Source organism: Symphodus melops (assembly GCF_947650265.1).
Source record: "Symphodus melops genome assembly, chromosome: 7".
NCBI lineage: Eukaryota > Metazoa > Chordata > Actinopteri > Labriformes > Labridae > Symphodus > Symphodus melops.
The window spans coordinates 4386961-4408660 of NC_136697.1; the positions used below are offsets into that span (position 1 = coordinate 4386961).

The 21700-nt window shown below is 43.3% G+C and overlaps 1 protein-coding gene across 2 annotated transcripts; it reads left to right on the plus strand.

The window, feature by feature from the left end:
* The first annotated feature begins 253 nt into the window (after window positions 1–253).
* LOC306827251 (polypyrimidine tract-binding protein 2-like) lies at window positions 254–13956 on the plus strand. Of its 2 annotated transcripts, XM_079348942.1 has the most exons (17): window positions 254–390; window positions 1435–1460; window positions 1724–1771; window positions 2718–2881; window positions 2982–3053; window positions 3140–3211; window positions 3297–3455; window positions 4149–4259; window positions 4337–4505; window positions 4959–5036; window positions 5831–5943; window positions 9152–9185; window positions 10981–11073; window positions 11441–11557; window positions 11980–12079; window positions 12164–12241; window positions 12544–13956. In XM_079348942.1, the coding sequence occupies exons 1-17, from the start codon at window positions 383–385 to the stop codon at window positions 12671–12673; spliced, it is 1572 nt and encodes a 523-aa protein (XP_079205068.1). In that variant the 5' UTR covers window positions 254–382; the 3' UTR covers window positions 12674–13956. The 2 variants fall into 2 exon arrangements, with proteins under 2 accessions (XP_079205068.1, XP_079205069.1); XM_079348943.1 differs by lacking the exon at window positions 4959–5036.
* Window positions 13957–21700: the final 7744 nt, after the last annotated feature.

A 21700-nucleotide genomic window follows, 5' to 3' on the forward strand; every position in this document is an offset into this window, starting at 1 on the left:
GTCCCCTAAACCAATGATTAATTAATTCATACTATTTTGTGTTTCTGAGCACATGAACATGTCTGTCAGCAGCTTTCATCACACACCTGAATTGGGATTGAGATATTGACTTTCATCATGAGGTCTCACAGAGAAGACAAACCCGGCACATGAATGAATCTGTCATATTATACAGAAGTAAATAACACGATGAATCCAGCTCTGAGTGAACCTCCTGAACAGGAGGTGGTGGTAATTCACCATTCGTTACTGTTTGGTTGGCTGTAAAAAAAAAATAAAAAAAAAAAAGGAGAGGAAGAAGAACGCCCATTTTGCTCTCTCAACCTGACCAACGACGTGATTTGAAATCATATAATCAGACAGAAGAGGACAAAGAGCTGCGATGGACGGGTAAATGAACATGAGGGTGGACCTTCTGGACCGGGTCTTGTTGTGACACGGACCGGATTCATCGTCTCTCTTCGTGTTTAAGTATCAGCTCAACTGCGAACCCTGATACTGCGAAATAACATAACGATAGATAGCTAACACTGAACTAATGGTACTTTATTATTGTTTTGCGTAAATGGAAACGTGCATGCATGCATTCATGACAGACCAGGACCCACGAGCTATTTTCGACCAACTCGCAGTTACCGAGCTCATTTGTGAAATATTATTTGAACGTTGATTCTGCACCGTCTCCAGCTGGACACAGTGTCATTCATTTTTTGCAGCGTCAGCGTATCTATTGGAACCGGTCAAATGTTGTGTTGACCGTCCGCACATTAGGAGCGATAAGAAGCTCTTTGCAGCTTACACGGCACGCGCACCTGTCATCCGGACGGCTTCCCTTTGTCTTCACGTGCACGCTAATGCCCACGCGACCTCTGCCGGTTCACTGCGCGCGACATTTTACGGATCAATGGAGCCACATTACGTTCAGCCGTCACACAGGACAACAACGTCACGTTTGCAACCACTGCAACTAAAACTGTGCTTTTAAATGTAACATTTACGAAGTATTTATTATTGGATCTCTATTAGGCAGGCTGAACCTCAATAATGTTGATGTCTGTGAGGTATAATTTATTATCATTAACATCAGCTGCCCACTATAAAGGCATGCAGTCACTGTGTTTTAAACAGGTTTATTTCTGGGCTTTGTATGTGTTTTTATTAGAGTAAGTACAGTGCATAGAGGCCCACTTTACAGGGGGCGGGCACACTAACCACTAGGCCACAGGCGCCCCTCACCTGCTGTATCTTTGAGTGAAATACGGTTTTTAACATTTGAACCTCTCGTTTCTTCACTCACCCACTCATAGCTGATCACTCTCTTTTAAATCTGGAGGGCATCAGTCTCCTGAACACTCGGGATGTGTAATCATTAGTTTGATTCAGAATATGAAGAATCTAATTTGTGTCTGTTTGTGTTTTTCTGTCCTCTGGCAGTGATGTTGCGGTTGGTGTAAAGGCAAGTTTCATTTTTTACTTACTGAGCACAGTTTGTATTTACTTTGTATGTTTCCTGTCCACCGTTTGGATTAATACCTTATCATAGGTAAATCAGAGGATGAAGCTAATTGTAATTCTTCACTTTTATTTTGCTGCAAAATATTCCACTGACCTATAACTGCATATCTGTTGATTTGTTTGTGTCCATTTGTTTGACAGTATTGTGTTATTCTGTTTATACTAGGGGTGATATTAATAATGTATTGTTTTTCTTTCTTTTAGAGAGGCTCAGATGAGCTCACCATGTACGGTAGTAGCCCCACCTCGATGACCGGTACGTTTACTTTGAACTGGAACCTGAACCCAGCATCAATGAAGAAATGTCTGGTTCAAAGAGATAAAGAAAGAACATGTCCCAGTTCTAAAGGGCGAATGTGCAACATTTTATACATACATGTAGGTACAGCAGAAATCCAGTTTGCTCTGACGGGATGGCCGGCTTTTCTTCTATAGAAAACATACTCTACTCACTGCTTATCTGAATGTCCCTGAAGCGTTTATAGACCGTGGGTTCTTGTAAATTGACGTGCAGTGTGAAGCTACGAGCTAACTAAAGAACGCTAACATTAGCATAGAGTTGTTGTGGTTTCATGCTGGAGCTCAAGGGCGACATGCTGGATGAAAAGACGCACTTGTTCCTTTAATGTCAGGCTTGTCATGGTTAACTGTGATATGAGAACTGATGGTGATTATACACGTTTAATTAATAATATAAATCTATCATAGTATGTTTTCTAATCTTTGATTGATTTCTGCTGTTGTGGATTAAAAAATAATAAATTTGACCCTTTAAGATGTGTAAGATTTAAATTGAGGGTTTGTTTAACCAGCCGTCCTGGGTTTGAAAGAGTGAACGACAGACGCTCACAGATGGTCACAAACATGGAACATGTCAGAATAATATGTTCACTATAAGACATTTTAAATTTGACAGCAAGTATTAAAATGACACAGGACACGAAGATGCCTTTAAAAACAATGAGTCAGGCTGAATATTAGGAAAGTAAAAGTTTTGGAGTCAGAAAGAGTTTTCAAAGTTGGAAAAGGACGGGTGTTACTTAAATATGTCTGTGTGCCAGGAAGCAACCACAATACAAGGCTGCATGAGCAATACAAGGAGGCTGACACTTCAGCAGCTACATAGAGTGATCTTCATGTATGGTAACATTTCATGTGACTTTACGCTCCTCATGTATGTGTGTGTGTGTGTCCGTGTTCAGCGAATGGCAGCGACAGTAAGAAACAGCGTCTGGATGAATCTCCTCCCTCGAGAGTTCTTCACATCAGGAAACTTCCCAATGAAGTGTCAGAGACTGAAGTCATTGCTCTGGGGCTGCCTTTTGGGAAGGTCACCAACATACTGATGCTGAAGGGTAAAAATCAGGTATGACCATCAGACAGCAACAAGTTCAGCTCACATCAGGATTCTTTAAAGTCGGACAGTGTGTTTCTGCTCCATCACTTTTTGTAAACTTTTTGTCCAGGCGTTTCTGGAGTTGGGAACAGAGGAAGCTGCCATGACTATGCTGAACTACTACACAGCTGTCACACCCCAGGTCTGAGAAACACCCCCATGATCCATTCACATCACACATCAGTCAGACTTGTTGTGGTTTATGAAACGGGTCTTCTTCTCCTCCAGGTCAGAAACGCTCCAGTCTTCATCCAGTACTCAAACCATAAGGAGCTGAAAACAGACTCCGCTCTAAACCAGGTGTGCAAATGGGAAATATATGTACGTCAAACAATTCTACCCCGTGTTGTTTGTGTAACACACATCCATGTGTGTGTGCATCCAGAGGGCCCAGGCAGTATTGCAGGCAGTGTCAGCGGTTCAGGATGGAAGCTCTCCGTCCTCCGACCCCGGAGTTCTGGACCTCGCTCCACCCCCGAGCCCCGTCCTGCGAATCATCATCGACAACATGTTTTATCCTGTAACACTGGATGTGCTACAGCAGGTAAACGCGTCATTTAGACGAACCAGTCAACCCTAATGGAAGGTTTTATTTGTTTTATATTGTTTATATTGTTTTGTAAAACAAAAGAGGCCTTTTCTTTAGGCTGTACTGGTTGACCTCTTCTTTTGACAGAAACTGTAAAGCTTTGCATTTCTTAGTCAAAGAGGAAGTTTGATGAGCTGTCACTCAGACAATAGATCCTTTTAAGGCTCCTGATCTTTTGTTTCCCTCTGGATGGGTACAAGAAGCAACATGAGAAACCAGACTAGACTTTGACAGATGAGGTCTAAACGGAGCCCCTCTGGTGACAATGTCAGAATTAGTGGCCGTGAAAGTAATTTATAGAGGCCACATGTGGTGGATTAGGTGCGAGGAAAAACTCAGTGAGTTGTTAAAATGTGGAGACGTTTTGTTCCTGGATTTTTTGAAGGGTATTTGTTTTGCATTTTCATCAGTGAATGAACTCCCACAATGCATTGCAATCCAATAATCCACAAATTCAACATTCTTACCAGTGTCACCAGAGGGGCTCCGTACGTCGACCACGAGCTTGGCGAAAAGTAAAGAGAAACATCGTGCACAGACTGTTTGTCTCGGTACAGCCAAGGCCAGCCTCTCTCAAAGACGAGAGCAGCATTTAGATCAAGCTCGCTCCTTTTCTGACTTTTCTCCTTGAATTGTTTGATTTTCCAGATCTTCAGTAAATTTGGGACCGTGATGAAGATAATAACCTTCACGAAGAACAACCAGTTTCAGGCTCTTCTGCAGTTCAGCGACCCGGTCAATGCACAGCAGGCTAAACTGGTAGGATGACGCACATCTAGCATCCAGTCTTGATTTAGACCTCAGTATGATGTTAATAACGTCTCTTCTCTCTTCAGTCTCTGGATGGACAGAACATCTATAATTCATGTTGCACGCTGCGGATAGACTTCAGTAAACTGGTCAACCTCAACGTCAAATACAACAACGACAAAAGTAGAGATTACACCCGGCCCGACCTTCCCACAGGAGACGGAGAGTCAACCAACAAGGACCACTCCTTATTGGGTAAATAGATCTTCTAAATGTAGTTGAATATCACAATAGTAATCTGTAGAGGGCTTTTACCTTCACACCTCCTCCGCCTTTTACCCACCTGAAAAGAAGCCCCGCCCCTTTTTACACTCAGTCACACTTTTCCTTTTTCATCCACTGAACGTTTCTCAGAGGAGGAGACAGCTGGGATTTCTCCTGTCGCTGGAAAAGTTTTCCACAAAGACGGCAGCGTTTAATTTTCTCGAGCAGGATGTGGTGTTTAAAAGTCAGCGTGTTAGCTTCTTGAACATCTGTGTCGATACACTGACACACTATCGTCTTCATGTTGTTCCACAGTGAGTCAGGAGCAGGACAGTGAGAAGAGTGAAGACACGTGTTCTTGTTAGGATCAGGGACTGTTTGTTCTCCTCAGGTTGAAGTCGGTGATCAGAGTTTGGACTAAATCCAGGTGTCATTGTCTCGTAGGTACCCCGTCTGGAGCGCTCGCTTCCTACTCGAGTGGAGGAGGTTACTCGTCCTCGCTCTCCATCTCGCAGGGTGGAGGTACTGCTGTGTCAATGTGTCTCCCTTCTTCCTTCTCCTGCTTTAGTTATCCAACATGATCACTCACCTGCCTTCTGTCCTCGCTCGTCCTACAAGGCTCCTTAAAATGGGCCCAATAAAAATGTCTCACAATCCTGAAATAACTTTAACATGTTAAAACCTTTTTTTTCTTTTGCTCCACTGAACCAGCGTGCACAACATTTGGACTTCAGTTCTAGTTGAACAGGGTCATTGAGCTTTTTAACCTGAATAACAGTGCAGTGCAGCCGTGCTCGAGCACGACGCATCAGTTCAGCACAGAAAAAGAACAAGCGGGACAGGAAGTCAGACACAGATTTATTTTCAGAATAAAACACTTTGTTTTGATGCCTTACAAAAACAACGTGGTTTTTGTTTGTGTTGATGAGGATTATAAAGAGTTTTGTACCACGTACATCGTCTTATCTCCCGCTTGAGTCGTCTGCTAGCTAGCTTTCTACCGATAGCGTTGGCTGGTAAAACACTGTGCAACCATTTGCATTGAGCAGGAGGATGTCCCTGATGTTCCTGGGTGCGTGACCTTTTTTTTTTGCACCGGTAACTAGGGACATGGGTTACTAGGGAAGTACCTGCTCGACTAGTCCTGATTGGTCAGCTTGTCGTCACACAGCAACAAATTTATTCAGCTGAAGGGGCCTCGGGTGTTTTTGTCCCTTCTCCATACCCGTCGAGCCTGAGTATACTAGCATGACATGAAGCACAGAAGCAGCCCTGCATGCTGTTAAAGTCTCCACTCTGCTGCTGTTTTCAAACAGGAGCCATCAGTCCACTGAGTGCTGCAGCAGCAGCAGCAGCAGCTGCAGGCCGGGTCGCTCTGTCTGGTTCTGGAGTGTCAGGAGTCCTGTTGGCGTCCAACCTAAATGAAGAGGTACTGTGAACCACTGTGTTTAATATCTGCTCAGTCATAAACATGCATCACTTTAGAAGGTATGACGACAGCTGCTTTATTTTCATTTGGGGCCTCAAAACTCGACCTGAAGACGACACGCTGTATTTAACTGAACTCTTCTTTGTAACTGTCCATAAAAACTGCAGACACTTTAAAGAGTCCGACAACGTTTGATCCTTTTTTAGCACGACTGTGTTTCGTGCGTATCATGCTTTGTTTCTTAAATGAGGTTTTTGTGCTTGGTAAAGCCGGACATGCACTGTGCAATTTCTTTCTCTTTTCCTATTTCGGGCTGATTTTGAGTCGTGCAAGAAATTTTGGAGTCAGGCCGAATTTCTGCTTAAAGGCAGGGTAGGTAATTTACTAAAACTAGCATGATTTAGAAAGTAGCATCCTCTCCGTTCTCCGTCGTCACCCCCTCCGCTCTGTGCTCCCTCACAAGCCCCGCCCCCTCACTTACATGCATTGGTCCAGAAGCAGATTTCAGCTCATGCTTGCAACAGAACATTGACGTTTTCACGTGTTTAAAAACTGCTTCAGATTTCTTTTGATTGATTCCTTTTTCAGAGAACATGAGTTATTAATTACAGTCAGGACCTAAAGATAATTTCCACCACAATCTTAGAAAGTGTACGAGGAGAAAATGACCCACCCTGCCTTCAGTCATGAGTCGTGTAGTAGACTAGGGGCAGCGAGTGCCCATGAAGGCCTCCGGACTCGGCTGTCAGACCTGTGTGATATTAAAATGATACATTAGCATAAACTCTACTTTATCTGATGACACACTGGGTGTTCCTCTCATTACCACGTCCAGAAGGAGAAGCACACTCATTCCTTTACTGACCTGTTTATCTTGCTCTCATAGTGTGAGCATCAGTGTGCACACACATAGATGGTGAGCTTTGGCTTTTTGTTGCACTTTTCAAAACGATCAAAAACGTTGCACAGTGTATTCCCGTCTTTAACTGTAGCAGCTCTTCAATGTTACTATCTTCAACAAGGGGACCTTAATACTTATATATATATATATATATATATATATATATATATATAACCTGATAAAGGTTTTAAACACTTACCGACTTCTAAACTGAAATCTTTTATTTCTTCTGTCTGAAGTTTCTTCTCTGATTGTGAATGTGCGTCTTCTGTACTCGTTCATCTGTTTCTCTCGATCTGCTCGATCTAATAACTGGTTCTGAGTTTTGTCTCCCCTCCCCCCCTCTCTCTCTCTCTCTCCCCCTCTCGCTCTCCCCCTGCCTCTTCCTCTTCCTCTCTCTCTCCCCCTGCCTCTTCCTCTCTCTCTCTCTCTCCCCCTGCCTCTTCCTCTCTCTCTCTCTCTCTCTCTCTCTCTCTCCCCCCCTCTCGCTCTCCCCCTGCCTCTTCCTCTCTCTCTCTCTCTCCCCCTGCCTCTTCCTCTCTCTCTCTCTCTCTCTCTCTCTCTCTCTCTCCCCCCCTCTCGCTCTCCCCCTGCCTCTTCCTCTCTCTCTCTCTCTCCCCCTGCCTCTTCCTCTCTCTCTCTCTCTCTCTCTCTCCCTCCCCTCTCTCTCTCTCTCCCCCCTCCCTCTTCCTCTCCCCCTGCCTCTCTCTCTCTCCCCCCCCTCTCGCTCTCTCAGTGGAGTGATGGTTTTCACTCTTGAGTCTTTGTCAGACTGAACTTATCGTCATCTCGTCTTTTTACTTTCACATTGATCCAACAGCAGCATCGTCTCGGTGTCCCACTGTGTGTGTGTTCTTTTTAATGGTGTTGCAGAAGCACGAGAGGCCTGACATGTATATACACACACCAGGAGCGTCACACACACTCACACTGAGACACAGCCAATCAGAGGCCTGACATGTATATACACACACCAGGAGCGTCACACACACTCACACTGAGACACAGCCAATCAGAGGCCTGACATGTATATACACACACCAGGAGCGTCACACACACTCACACTGAGACACAGCCAATCAGAGGCCTGACATGTATATACACACCAGGAGCGTCACACACACTCACACTGAGTCACAGCCAATCAGAGGCCTGACGTGTATATACACACACCAGGAGCGTCACATACACTCACACTGAGTCACAGCCAATCAGAGGCCTGACGTGTATATACACACACCAGGAGCGTCACACACACTCACACTGAGTCACAGCCAATCAGAGGCCTGACATGTATATACACACACCAGGAGCGTCACACACACTCACACTGAGTCACAGCCAATCAGAGGCCTGACATGTATATACACACACCAGGAGCGTCACACACACTCACACTGAGACACAGCCAATCAGAGGCCTGACATGTATATACACACACCAGGAGCGTCACACACACTCACACTGAGACACAGCCAATCAGAGGCCTGACGCCTACTTTAACATCAGCCTTTGGACTGTCAGTATTCAGAGTGTTTGGAGACTGTTCTGTGTTTAATCACCTGAACTCCTTAAATAGACATAAAACACAAACCTGTAGAAATGAAGGGACGTCTCCCTGTTTGTCCCTCATTCAAACGTTAAGGACAGGTTTGTACGTGTCCTGATGAATCAAAGGAGACTCGGTCAGAGTTCTATATCCAGAGTGAAGTGTCATTGTTGAACACGCCTGCTCTCGTGCTCGAGTCGACCATCTCCCAGGGCGCTCGTCACCCTCTCTCTGTTTCTTTGATGCTTTGAATGTGTTCTTTCTCACCTCCCTCCAAACTCGTCCTTCTCCTCACTGATGAGAGCGTGCGAGTGTTCGTGTGTGAGCGTGTTTCAAACGACCAATCATTCAGACGCCGTTGATGTTCCGCTGATGCTCTGTTTACTGACCTCTGCTTTGGTTTTTGTCTTCCTTTCTCCCTTTCCCAACTCCTCTCCTCCCTCCTCCATCCCTCAACAACCAATCGGCTTTCATCTTTACTCCTCTGCATCCCTCTTCTAACCCTCTCCCCTCCCATGATGCTTCCCCCCAAATATCTAAATGGCGTTTAACCTAACTTATGATTTGCCATGTTTGACCCCCTTCCCCAACCCCCCCGTGCCCCTTTAATGTTTTCTCAACCCCGCATCATCATGGAAACCACCACCCTCCCCCCTCGTCCAACGCTGGGCGGTCTGATCTCTACCTGCGTCTCTCCTCTTCCTCCTCCTCTGCTCCTCCTCTTCCTGTCCTCTGCTCTGCGGTCTCTCTCTCTAAAGATGGTCACGCCTCAAAGTCTCTTTACCCTCTTCGGTATGTTCAACCTCTTCTACTCTATCTGTGAATCTCTCTCTGTTAATCCAATTTTTTCAGTGATGTGCTGGAAACGGTTTTCCTCTGTATCTACAGATCTGCTTTGTGTCTGTTTGCTCGGCGTTTCTGTGAACTGATGAGAACAAAGACAGAAACCTGTGTTGGACCTTCACTTCTCTGTAACACAGGGACGTTTGTGTGATCATGTGACCTCAGAGAGCTTCCACACTGAACGCTGAATATAGTTGATCATTTTGTAAGACTGAAGCATAAATCATCCAAAGTTTCTTCATCTGCATAAAAAACAAACGTCTTGATTTTAAATGATGTTTGGAAGATGAATCCTTGGAGGTTCAAAGTGTTAAATCCTCCTTCCTTCACTCTTCTCATGTTTCCTTTAAATCAGGTCCACAGTGCGGCTCGGGGGACATTTGTGGCCCTTGAGGGGATTCTTTTTTTTCGGCCCCCGACTTCAATTAAAGAATCAAAAAATGTTGGTCCGAGGCCTCATTCAGATGGCTTTTTTTTATTATTATTTTATTTTTCATGTTAGCGAGGACTGAAGACATTCATCAAATAGAATTTAACTATTTTACACTTTTTTTTGTTAAATATGAAAATGAACCTTTGCATAATTTTTGTTATTTAAGCATTTAATAACCTGAGCTAAATACAGAAAATAATAATAATAATTAATCACGTTACAGACTTGATTCTGAGAAAAACAAATAAAAACCGATAAAGAAGAATGAAAGTGTTTTATTAAAGGGTTTCTTTTGATACTATTTTTTTTCCAAATAAATCCAAAACAGTTTCTCTCTGTAATGATGATTTATTGTGTATTTATGTTGTTTTTGAAGAGGCCAAAATAGAAAAAGTTGCTTCCAATATTATTTAAAATATTAAAGATAAGTGAAGAGCGAGTCGAACACCACAGGTTCAGGTTTGGACAGCAGAGCTTTAAAGGAGCGCGTGTCCAACACTTCCCAGAGCTGCAGGACGGCAGCATCTTGTCCCTCACATGTAGTGAGCATCTGTCCGCTGTGAGGACGGAAAACAAACATTCGATTTCTTATTCTGTTTTTTTTTTATTGATTGAAGGAAAAAAAACAAAACGAAAACAAATCTCTAATTTCTGGTTGAATATTTTGAATAATGTGTTGATTGAATCTTCTATGTGAGCTAAAGGTGGATTATTAGTGTTGGTGAAGTGGATCGTCACGGTCTTTCCACCTCTTCCTCTCTTTGCGTCTCGACTGTCCTCATTGGACGACCTGCTGATCAGAGTTAGACTGTCAACCAGCCCGGCAGCATAAACACAGGAGTCCTTAAGAGTCCAGATGGACCGACTCCAGGACCTACAGAGACCTCTCATAAAGGAGACAGAAGCTCAGCGGGCTTAGTGGGCTCGGCGTGCAGGACGCACTCTGTGTCTTTGAACAAGTTTTCATAAATGTCTTTTCTTTCCCCACACTGTCCGTCACACGTTTCCACAACCAGTCTCCAAACTGGTCCATGGATTTATGTGCACAGCTGCCAGTCAGAGTGTCTGGAGGTTTTCACTGGTTGACAGTCGTGACGTCTGAGCTCTCGCTTCGACAGGATTCTTTCTGATTGAATGTTTAGTGGAAGTCAAATTGGGCAGACTCCATCTTTTCCTTGTCTTTGTCTTTCTTCCACTAACTTTTATTCCTTCCACCCTTCTTCGATCTCTGTGGGCTCCATCTCTCCTGCTCTGTCTGTACTGCTCTGTCTGCTCTGTCTCTCCTGCCATCTGTCTGTCTGTTACCTTCAGGGGTGTATGGTGATGTCCAGAGGGTGAAGATCCTCTACAACAAGAAGGACAGCGCTCTGATACAGCTGTCTGACGGCAACCAGGCCCAGCTGGGTGAGGTCACCACAAACATCTGGACTCTTAAAAGGCTCATCGATGTTAAAGAAACTCTTATGGCCAGCTTTAGCTCCTTATAAAAACATCACCTGATTTATTAATGCATGAAAAGCTGCTGCAGGGAAGTGTGACAGAAAACTTTGTTTTCTTTTAAACTTGAACTTTACAGTGCAGATAAGGACATGTCGTTGCATTGGCTCGTAGTGCAGAATAAAAGTATTTACTAAATAAGGTGCAGATAGAGAGAGTGATAGGAACCCAAAGCTTTCACGTGTTACTGTTGTTGTCTTTGTATTGTATAGCTGCCTCTGCAGGATGTTCAGCTTGTGTGATTTCTCCTCCCTGTGTTCTTCCTTACATGGAGCCATGAGCCATTTGAATGGTCAGAAGGTGTTTGGTAAAGTGATGAGAGTGACTCTGTCCAAACACCAAACTGTAGCTCTGCCCAGAGAAGGACTGGACGACCAACTACTAACTAAAGGTCAGAGGTCGTGTGAATCTCTCTCTCTCTCTCTCTCTCTCCTTTCTTTACACCTGTTCTGTGTTTACTTTTGTGTTTGAGTTAAGATCAGTCTCAGCATCAACCTTTAAAGCTCAGAAAGACTTAGAACAAGAGATTCACTTCAATGGATCCAAAACAGGAAGTGAATGTTTCCATGAAGTGATTCTCCAAAACCAAACAACACTGAGCTCATGCTCTCCTGCTGAGCTAAAGGAGTGCTCTGAAGTCACATCCCAGTCTGTGTCTGGAGGGGAGGGTTACTATGTCTATGCTATCTCTTCTCAGGGTTTATTTATTTCCTGCATCCGTTTGTGTGATGGAAATATTCTGTTGCGTTCACATGAAAGAACTTTCACCTCAAGTTTTCCCCCGATGTCTCAGACTTTGTTTTTTCTCTACAGATTTTTCTGGCTCTCCGCTCCATCGCTTTAAGAAACCAGGATCCAAAAACTTCCAGAACATATTTCCTCCCTCTGCAACCCTTCACCTCTCCAATGTCCGGTAGGAAACTTCCTTCTTGTATCCGGGCAGAGCGACACACGTCTTCTCTTTTTTTAAACGATGATAGTTTGTGTTGATGTGCAGGGACGGAGTCGGAGAGGAAGATCTACGTCTCCTGTTCTCCAACAGTGGAGGAACCGTTAAGGCCTTCAAATTCTTCCAGTGAGTATAAACTGTTTATACTGTTATGAGTCGACATTCACTTCAGCTCCTTACTTTTACACCTGCTGACGAGTGAGCAGAAAAGCTTTTATTCTCTCAAAACATTCAAACTGTCTGCTGAAGGTTGGGGGTTTGATCCCCAGCTCCTGCAGCCACATGTCTGATGTGTCCTCGAGCAAAACACTTCACCCAGAGTTGCTCCTGCTGCTTTATGAGCGGCGTGTGAATGTGCAGGTTGACATCAGTTCACACTGATAAACAGGTCAGTGTGTGTTTGTGACAAACGTTTCCTCCTCCATCAGGGACCGGAAGATGTCTCTGATCCAGATGTCCTCGGTAGAAGAAGCCATACATGCTCTCATGGAGCTTCACAACTACGACATGGGAGGGAACCACCATCTGAAAGTTTCCTTCTCAAAGTCCACCATCTAACCCGAACCTTCGTCCTGAGCCCACGGAGCCACGACGAGCAGGAGAGTCCCCGACATACTTAGTCCAATCAGCATTTCCTGTGAGCCTCTCCTGCACTTCTCCCAAACATTGAAGTAGAATCATAGTTTAACACCAAAATGTGCTTCAACCCCAAAGTTTAAAATTCATAGTCAGCATTTGAAATAGATTTTAGGTCAAGATTATGAAAACCCAAATCCAACCTGATACACTTTCCTGACCTGTAGAAGCTGCGTAAATGTCAGTAGAGTCCCAAAGGTGTTCTGGAGGGTCGTGTACACGGTGATCAGCTGAAGATTGTCTTTACCTTCTCAGTCCAGGCTGCGTGTCACTGACGCAGGTCAGCAGTGAAGCAGATCACACCTCCAGATATCATCCTGCTCGTCTTTACAAAGACTTGTATTAGTTTACAGGAGTGGATTGTTCTAAGTGCTCAAAGTGTGATTATGTTGTTCTCTCCTCTGCTGCAACGTTAAATCAACCTCTTCAACAGCACACACACATGTTGAAGGCATTAAAACAGATTTAATAATCTGCTGCACCACACAGCAGAGCTTTGCATGAAGTTTAGTTTCCAGATGAAAGTGCATTTTGAAGACTTCCGTGTTCAGACGTTCTCAAAGGAAATGTGTTAAACCAACCTTCACACAAAGTCAGACAAAACAAGTTTCCTGCTCGTATTCCCAAAGTCAGAACGACGGTGACCGGAGCTGTGGTCAGCTTTGATCATTATGTAAAGAATAAGTGGAGAAGGCAGCTTGTTGAGTACGTTTAGATACAGCAGATTTTGTCTTTAATAACCCATCACTAACTTGGTGTGCACACAGCCACATAGGTAGAATGCATGCTGTCTGTACAGACACGGTTTCTACATGTGATTCTGGTCTTGGTCTCTAGTTTTAGGAGGAGACCTTTCAGACCATAGTTCATGTGCCTTTAGCTTGTGGTCTGATTCAGTCGTTCATGCCTTGATACAGTCTCAACTCAGCTCAGCTGTCCAATAAACACGAGCAGGAGAAAACGTCACTTTCAGCTGAGCGACTCTTCCTCATCTCTGGTTCTTATTTTAGATTATTGAGGTATTTATTTGGGAGATGTTCTGCACATTTTCTACCTGAGCTCATTTCTTTTGTGGTGAGATTTCATAGTTTCATGTTTTCTACCAATGAACCCAGTTAAAATGACAGTACGTGTGTTCAAAGTTACTTCAGGCCTCTCGGCTCATCTCTTATCCGACCTGTCAATAAACGTCTCCACTCTGTTCACTTCAGTGTCTCGCGCCTTTCTCTCAAAGTATTCCTCCTCTCTGTTTCTGTTAAGACATAAAACCCAAACTTACATCACTCACCACTTCTGTTCCTAAACTAAACCAAGATAACTGCATTGACTTATATATGAGAACCTTATACGGGGAAAGTTTGCATAGACAGACAGCAATATGCGTATAATGAAGTTTTCTTGAAGAGTGTCGGAATAAACTAATTTAGTGTTTTTCTCGCCTAGAGGAGAAGCGTGAGCTCTTGATTTTAATTTAGGGATCAGCGTCCATGAGGGTTCTTCTCTGTGATCATGAGTCAAATGCTTCTATTTTAGATTTGTGCCAATTTAAAGCACATTTTCATAACTGCATGAAACACTGTCAGCGTACTGGAGAAAACACATGATGATGAAGCTTGTTGCAGCCAGTAGTTTTTAGCACAGACTCGGACCGTCACATCACGTGATCGGATGCTGTCACCTGTCTGTGTCGATGCTGGAGGAACACGTGACAGAGTCCACACACATGTTGGTGCTCTCTCCCTCCTCCAGCTCTCTTTCATCCCTTAATGAGCTGAGCTGGACCGTCTCTCCCATCTTCACTCTGCCTCTGTTTTAAACTGCTGAAAAACGACATTATCCAAAATGAATCCACAGAAGCAACATTTCTTATTTCTCTGTTTGAGCAGAAACGTGAAAACAACCTCGACGAGATCTCCAAATGTTGATCTAATGCACGATATCTTTACTGTGTGACACCAGTGACTGAGTGCTGCTAAACCTCTTTTATTACCGCTGTTCATCCCAACGCAGGCACATAATGTATTCATTACTCGACTACAGTATATCATGTGGTCTTTTTCAAACAAAACAGAATCATCTTAAAAAGCACGTGGTATAAATTAAAGTCACTAATTCTTCCAAGTTTTCCCACGATGCCTTTTTTGAATGACACACTAAGAAATGCAAATGTTTTTGTTTTTTTTTGTTTTTTTTCAAAGTAAGTAATTCACATTGTTATTAGTTATGGTTCCTAGAGGTGGACAAGTTGATAATAATTCAGAACAAAACCCCCATAAACTCAGAGTAAGTGACCAATGAAAAGACAACAGCTCATTCAACACCTTCAATTTAAACAAAAGCTCCCACGAACCCGATCACCAAGTGTGTTTGTATTTTTTAAGTTGTTCAAAGGGTCCACAGAGCAATCAAATATGAATCAGAAGAAGAAAAAAAATACAATTTAAATATTTTTCATGGCAATGAACCTACGGTTCTGGTGGGGCAATCCACCGAGAAGTACATGCAGTTCTACTGTAAGCCACAAGAGGGCAGTGTTAACCAAGACGAGGATGAAACTGGAACTTGTCTGCCACTAAGAAAGTGATCTAGGTGGAAAAGGGCTTCAATCAGTCAGGGTCACCTCCTCAAACGTTTCATGACCTCGTGGACAAACCTGCAGTGAGAGAGGACGATAAAGGAGGATGAAGTTACAGAGACTGTATCCAGGATGAGCTCACTGGACAAGTGTTGCTCCATGCAGATGGAGGATGGAGCTTTAAGGTGCTGCTCCACTGAACACTAAACGAACGCCTTGAACTGTCCCCCAAAGGACCTACCTTCACATCCACACTCCTTTTATGGTCTCCACACGTCTATCTCTTAAAAAGTCATTTTCATTCACACTAAGCTGTGTGTTATCATACAGTGGTATCAGTGTGATCATTTATACAGGACGTGACACAACATGTTGTGGACAACAACCAAGATCAACCAGTTCTCTTTACTTAACATCTGTTTCCTGTCTCTTTTCTAATGACTTCCTTATGTCACTATCGTTATTTATCATTACAATTTGTATCTGTTGTATTCATACAATGATAAATTAAAATGTCCTCTGAGTAACAGTTAACCACAGTGAGACTTATCTCTTTTAGTGTGTGAAAAATGTCAAAATGATAAAGAATGAAGACGCCTGCACTGTCTGTCTAATATATGTGAAAAGATGTTCCCGCCTGTAAGCCACTGCATGGAGCTGACAGAGAGGAGAAAAAGAAAGAAAAATAAAGGGGGGAGATATTTTTCCTCGTGCGAGTTGTGGACCTTAGAGCTGACCAATCGTTTTGAGCCTTCCTGATGACCTCACAGCTCCACCCAGTGTGTGCGCGTGTCCATGTGTTTAGTGATGCAGATGATCCATAGATCTGTGGTTGCTCTGATCCTCCCCTCCCCCCTGCGTCTATACCTCAGTTTGCCTCTCACAGTCCTTTTGTGCTGAGGGGGAGGGGAGGCTCAGGGGTGGAGGAGGTGGAGGTCATTAGGCAGCGGGTTGAAGGGGAGACAGATGCAGACGAGGACCGATAACCAAACTCATATCCAGAAACTTGCAGGGAGCATAAAGCTTCTTCTTTTTTAACCATAAACTAGAAAACACATTTTAAAAATGGGGATTGCGATGTCTGTTCTCCAACAAAATAATGATGGAAGTTTCCCACCAGCACACTTTAAGCACACAGTGGCTGCTCCTCTGAGGACTGTTTCTGCTCCAGTCAGGTGGAATAATCATCTCACGCTGTCTCCATATTCTGTGTATCCACTTAGTGGTGTTTAGATTAGGTAGGGTTGACGAGACTAGCCTTAAGATCACATCAACATTAGCACTTTATTTGCACTGCTGGCTGTTATAAACTAGACCTAATGTCCACAGACTCACCATTTATTTTCATTTCAATTCTTTGGGTCATGATTGATTTAATAAAACAGACAGCAGATAACTCATCACAGAACAGTTTGTTCAATAATTCAGTTTGCATTGTTAGAACAATGTGTTTTATCATTGTGTTATTCTTTGATAAAGAAAGAGACATTCCTGTACAGAACGATCTGAAGTGTTTGTTGAGCTCAGAGGCTTCGAGACCTGGGTTGGGAACCAGACGGTAAAGTCCTGGTGCGGAACAAAAAAATCTGGAAATTGGTTGGGTAGCTGGAGAGGTGCCAGTCCACTTCCTGGGCACTGCTGAGGTGCCCTTGAGCAAGGCACCGAAACCATCTCCTCCAACCAGCTCAGGAGCGTCTGTCCGGGGCCGCTCCGTCACTTTGAATTGCCCCTCAGGGACAAATCAAGTTTTTTAGTAATTTGAGTTGAAGTGACATAATGTCCAGAGGATCGTGTTTGTGCGCAGCCTGTGTGTGTGAAGCACGACGCCACAGAGAGTAAAAACAGAGTTTGGGATCAATAAAGTAAATATTCTTCTTCTTCTTCTTCTTCTTGTGCTGAATTTGCGGCACTCACAGTGGAGAGGAAAAACAACAATCTCAGGATTTCCCTCAGTCGATGTGGAATTGTGAAAATAATAATAATGCAATGCACCGATGGATCGATATTTCTAACCAGCCGTATTATAAACTGTCTGCTCTCCCAGGTTATCTGCCCCCTGAACCCTGACCCAAACACGCTGATATTATGCACTGCATGGAATACAGGAACATTGTAAAGTACAATGGAAATGACTGTACGATATCAAGGTGAAGCTTAAAACACAGACGTCCTGAAGCCTGAACCCCGACCACTCACCAAACAGAGCACCATGTGGGAACACTGACTTTATGTTTCACATGGGGGGATGTCATATCATAATAATACATAAAGAATAATCGGGCCCAGACTTCCTTTTCTCAGCTCATGTCGTTGTTTCAGGCCATCTGCAGCTGTCGACAGATGATTTAAGGATTGATTGATTGATCTGTCCTCAGAAGGTTCATCGAAATGACCGAAGAGCTTCAAGATACTTTTCCAAACAGATTGTTCCCCTGCCAAACAACGAGGCCAACTTCATCATCCTGTTTTATTTTTCTGGAGAAAATTTAATTCAGCACCTGTATTATTGTTCATCTAATGTGGGTTAATAACATGAACATAAAATCAATAGTCAATAATCATGATTCTGTGAAGAGTTGTAGCCATGTTTGACTCTAATAATAATTGAATGGTTTTTCATGACTGTTGAATTCAGAGACGATCAGTAATACTGTTTATAATTAAATAATATAAAGATATTAGTAACATCTTCAGCTGTCCATCATCCTTCTCTTACTCAGCCAATCAATAACTGATGTTAAGATGAGGTAAGTAATGACTTCAGAGTCATTAAGCAATATGATAGGCTGACACACTGCCATCAGCAGACACTGCTGGAAATGGATGTACCCCAGACACCCTGTGTCATATTTCACTAGAGGCACACACACACACACACACACACACACACACACACACACACACACACACACACACAGCGTCATGTCCAGTGTGGATCTCATACCTCCCGCTGTAGTAATGGATTTTTTCCCAGTGGCCCACGAGGGGCTGATTCATATCTTTATTGATTTAGATGAGGAGATGAACTGAATGATGAAATAAGATAGAAATAAATTAGATATTATTTAAACGACCCTGATCAAGATTTACACATTGACATATAAATATATAGAACGCCTTTGGGTGGTGTGAAGCTTCTTAATGAATCAATGTCACAGTGAGAACGAGCTCAAGCAGCAGCTTGGACGCCAGTCCTCCCGTCTTTTAGTTCAGGGGGACGAACTGAGAATCTGCTGCTGTGACAGAACCGTGATAATGCTGTTCTCACTTTTCATTCACCACGAGGGCGAGGTACACTCATGTCTTCATACTGCACATGTCTACATGAGGTTTGGATTTTAGGTCCAGTGTTATTTTAACCACATGCAGAAGGGACGTACACAAGAAGGCTTCAAAGTGTTTATAGAGGCTGATCAGGCTCATCTCTAAAATCTACAAGGGGTCACAACCAACAAAGTGTAGTTCACTGTATGTAAAACAAAAGATGGAAACAGGAAGGACATCTGTTTTTTAAAAGGAGAAGAAGAAGAGTGGGATGTGGAAAGCTTCAAGGTTTTTCTGTTGTTGTTTTTTTTTGCTTTTTTCCAAAAGAAGCTCGACACAAATTCCTCTGCATGCTGACCACAGTGCACACATGTTCAGGTCCTGTGCATCACTGGTCCCATTTTGGCAGGATGTATGTAAAACTGAATGTATTATCATTGACTGTATGGACCTGGAAAATCATAATAAAAAATCATTTAAAAAAAAACCCTCAGATAATATGATTTGTTTTCGTTGATGAGATGAAACTACACAGGCGTAAAGTGTTGCCTGTGTGGTGGTCTGTCAGAAATACAAAATCAACGATTTCCCCCCCCACTGTGCCCGAGCGTGTGTGTGTGTGTGTGTGTGTGTGAAGCAGATCAATAGAAAGAGCACAGTCTGATGCGATAACAAGTTAACAAGCCAACAACATCCTGTCCAAGCAGGAAGTGAGTTTTGTCTGCATGCTATCCTAACGTTAGAAACCTTACCAGGCTTCCTTTTATAAAACGCAGGTTAAATCTGCTGCTCTGTGGAAAAAGCAGGAGGCCGTAGTAAAGTCACCACACTGTGAAAGTCCTCCACTACGTCAGTGTGTCATCAGTATGAAGAACTCGTGTGGTTTTATTGGTTTCATACATTTACAGCTGCATGAACGTGAACGCCCTCTTTAACTGCTTCACACAGAAACAGTCCTGATTGACTTCACGCCACTCGGCCACGAGCGCACCGAGCGCTGAGTGAGTGAGCAATCAGCTGATTTCTCCACACTGTTTCCTCTTGACACAGGAGGAAGAGTGAGCGTTCACGTATGTGAAGCACATCATTACAAAACAAACATATTACCGTCGTGAGACATTAACGCTGGCTTTTCATGTGTCCTGAGTGTGAAATGATGTTTAACAGCTTGTACGGTGTCTTATACTGGGACTCGGCCTGGTGTTGTGATAACACAGTTATATTCTGCAGATTCAGCCTGAAGGCTTTCATCGTGATAACACTATTAAACTGTATGGATAGATAACACAGAAGTTTTGCAGAACCAAGAAACAGAACTGTTGCTTGGCTAAGCGTGTGTGTGTGTGTGTGTGTGTGTGTGTGTGTGTGTGGGCAATTGATGCACCAGCTCTTAATGTCATATTTCTACCATTTGTCTCCATTGGAAACAGAGAGGGAGACTCAAAATGGACATCTGGGCCTGTGCCTCTCCTCTTATCGTCCTTCCTCTACCCTCCCCTTCTCTTCCCTCCTTTCCTCTCCTCTCATCGTCCCTCCCCTCCTCTCCTCTCATCCCCCCCTCTCCTCTCCTCTCCTCCCCTCCCCTCCCCTCCTCTCCTCCCCTCCTCTCCTCCTCTCTCCTTCCCTCCTCCATCACCTCATCCTGTGCCCCTGCCCTTTTATCAGAGTCTCTCTATCTTTTCCTGCCACTCTCTGGGGGCGATCAATCACTGCAGCTATGATGGCTGCAAGGCTGTAGGTGGCCATGCCGACAGCAGATGGCTCTTTATCGCTGGAGCCATGGCCTCTCCATGACAACTGCAGAGAGCAGGAAGTGACACATCCAGCCGAGTGGAGAAAAATTAATCTGGACGGGACACACAAACCTTCTGTACAATCTGATAAGTCAGGAAACTTGGAAAAAAAGAAGTATTGCCTCAGAGAAAAAATATTTGTCCAATATTATCTCCTTTTTTGTCTCTAGGTCATCTCAAGTTCTTTATTTTGTCATCAAAACTGCCTGTCAATATGCCGTGGATCTCTAGCAGCTGAGTTTTTTTCTATTAATATGGAGAGTGCTGCAGAACAGGAGCGTACAACAAAACACAAACCTGATACACCAATGTTTTAATGAAAATTAAAATATGCTCTGTATTCTCAATTAACGAGGTAGTTAAATTGTTAGCTGATAATAATTCGGCTGATTTTCAGATTTAACAAGATGTTAGAAAAACGGAGGACAAATATTAATTTAAATGCAATCCGCTTCTAAGGGGCTATCCAATGAAATTCACCTGTATATAAAAGAACAGCAGCACAGTCTTTGATACAAAGCTTTCCGTGGCTAAGTCGTATTTCTTTTATTAACCATTGTGAGCACAGCTTGAATGGAGCTAATTATGCTAACATCATCAACTTTAGCGATATAGGTCGAACACAGGTGAAGTCACAATTGAACAAGAATGCAAATATCATGGTAATGTTTTTAAAGATTTACCATTTGCTTCCTAATAACGACAAATTCATAATTTCAGGTAACTTAAAGAGGACATATTATCCCTCTCTTTTCACCTTTTAATCAGTCCCCCTGTGGTCTTAATGAAACTTCTGTGTTTCTGTGTTTTGGTCCAAATATAACATGAATCAAGCAGCAGAGGAGGTTTGTGACCCTGTAGAAACCAGCTCTCTCTGAACGCTCCGTTTTGGTGTGTGTGTCTCTTTAAATGTAATAAGCCCCGCCCCCTGAGTTTACCCCACAGACATCACTCCTCAGTAGAACTGCACAAAAGTTTAGCTCTAGTCTGCAGATGGAGTCCATGGGAGGAGATACCAGGGGATTTATTTACCAGAATCCAACTTGTGATGTCACAAAGTGAGAACATTTAAAACGGAGCGTTTTCCTCTGTGTGGTCAGACTCATGCAGACCACAAACAAAGGACTGGATGATTTATTTCACATGTTGTGGGTCGATAGACACTCATGTTACCCCCATTAAATGTTCAAAAACATTAATGTGTCCCCTTTAATTTGCACATTTTAGCTTCATTATAAGGGTAGACGACAGCCTGACTCTAACTGAAGGTAAAAAGTATAAGCTAAAAAAATGAAAGTTGTTTTTCACTTAGTAGAA

Coding starts and splice junctions, on each gene's coding strand:
- LOC306827251 (XM_079348942.1), top strand. Junction 4,506..4,958: donor CAAGGACCACTCCTTATTGG/GTAAATAGATCT, acceptor ATTGTCTCGTAG/GTACCCCGTCTGGAGCGCTC. Junction 12,080..12,163: donor CTTCACCTCTCCAATGTCCG/GTAGGAAACTTC, acceptor GTTGATGTGCAG/GGACGGAGTCGGAGAGGAAG.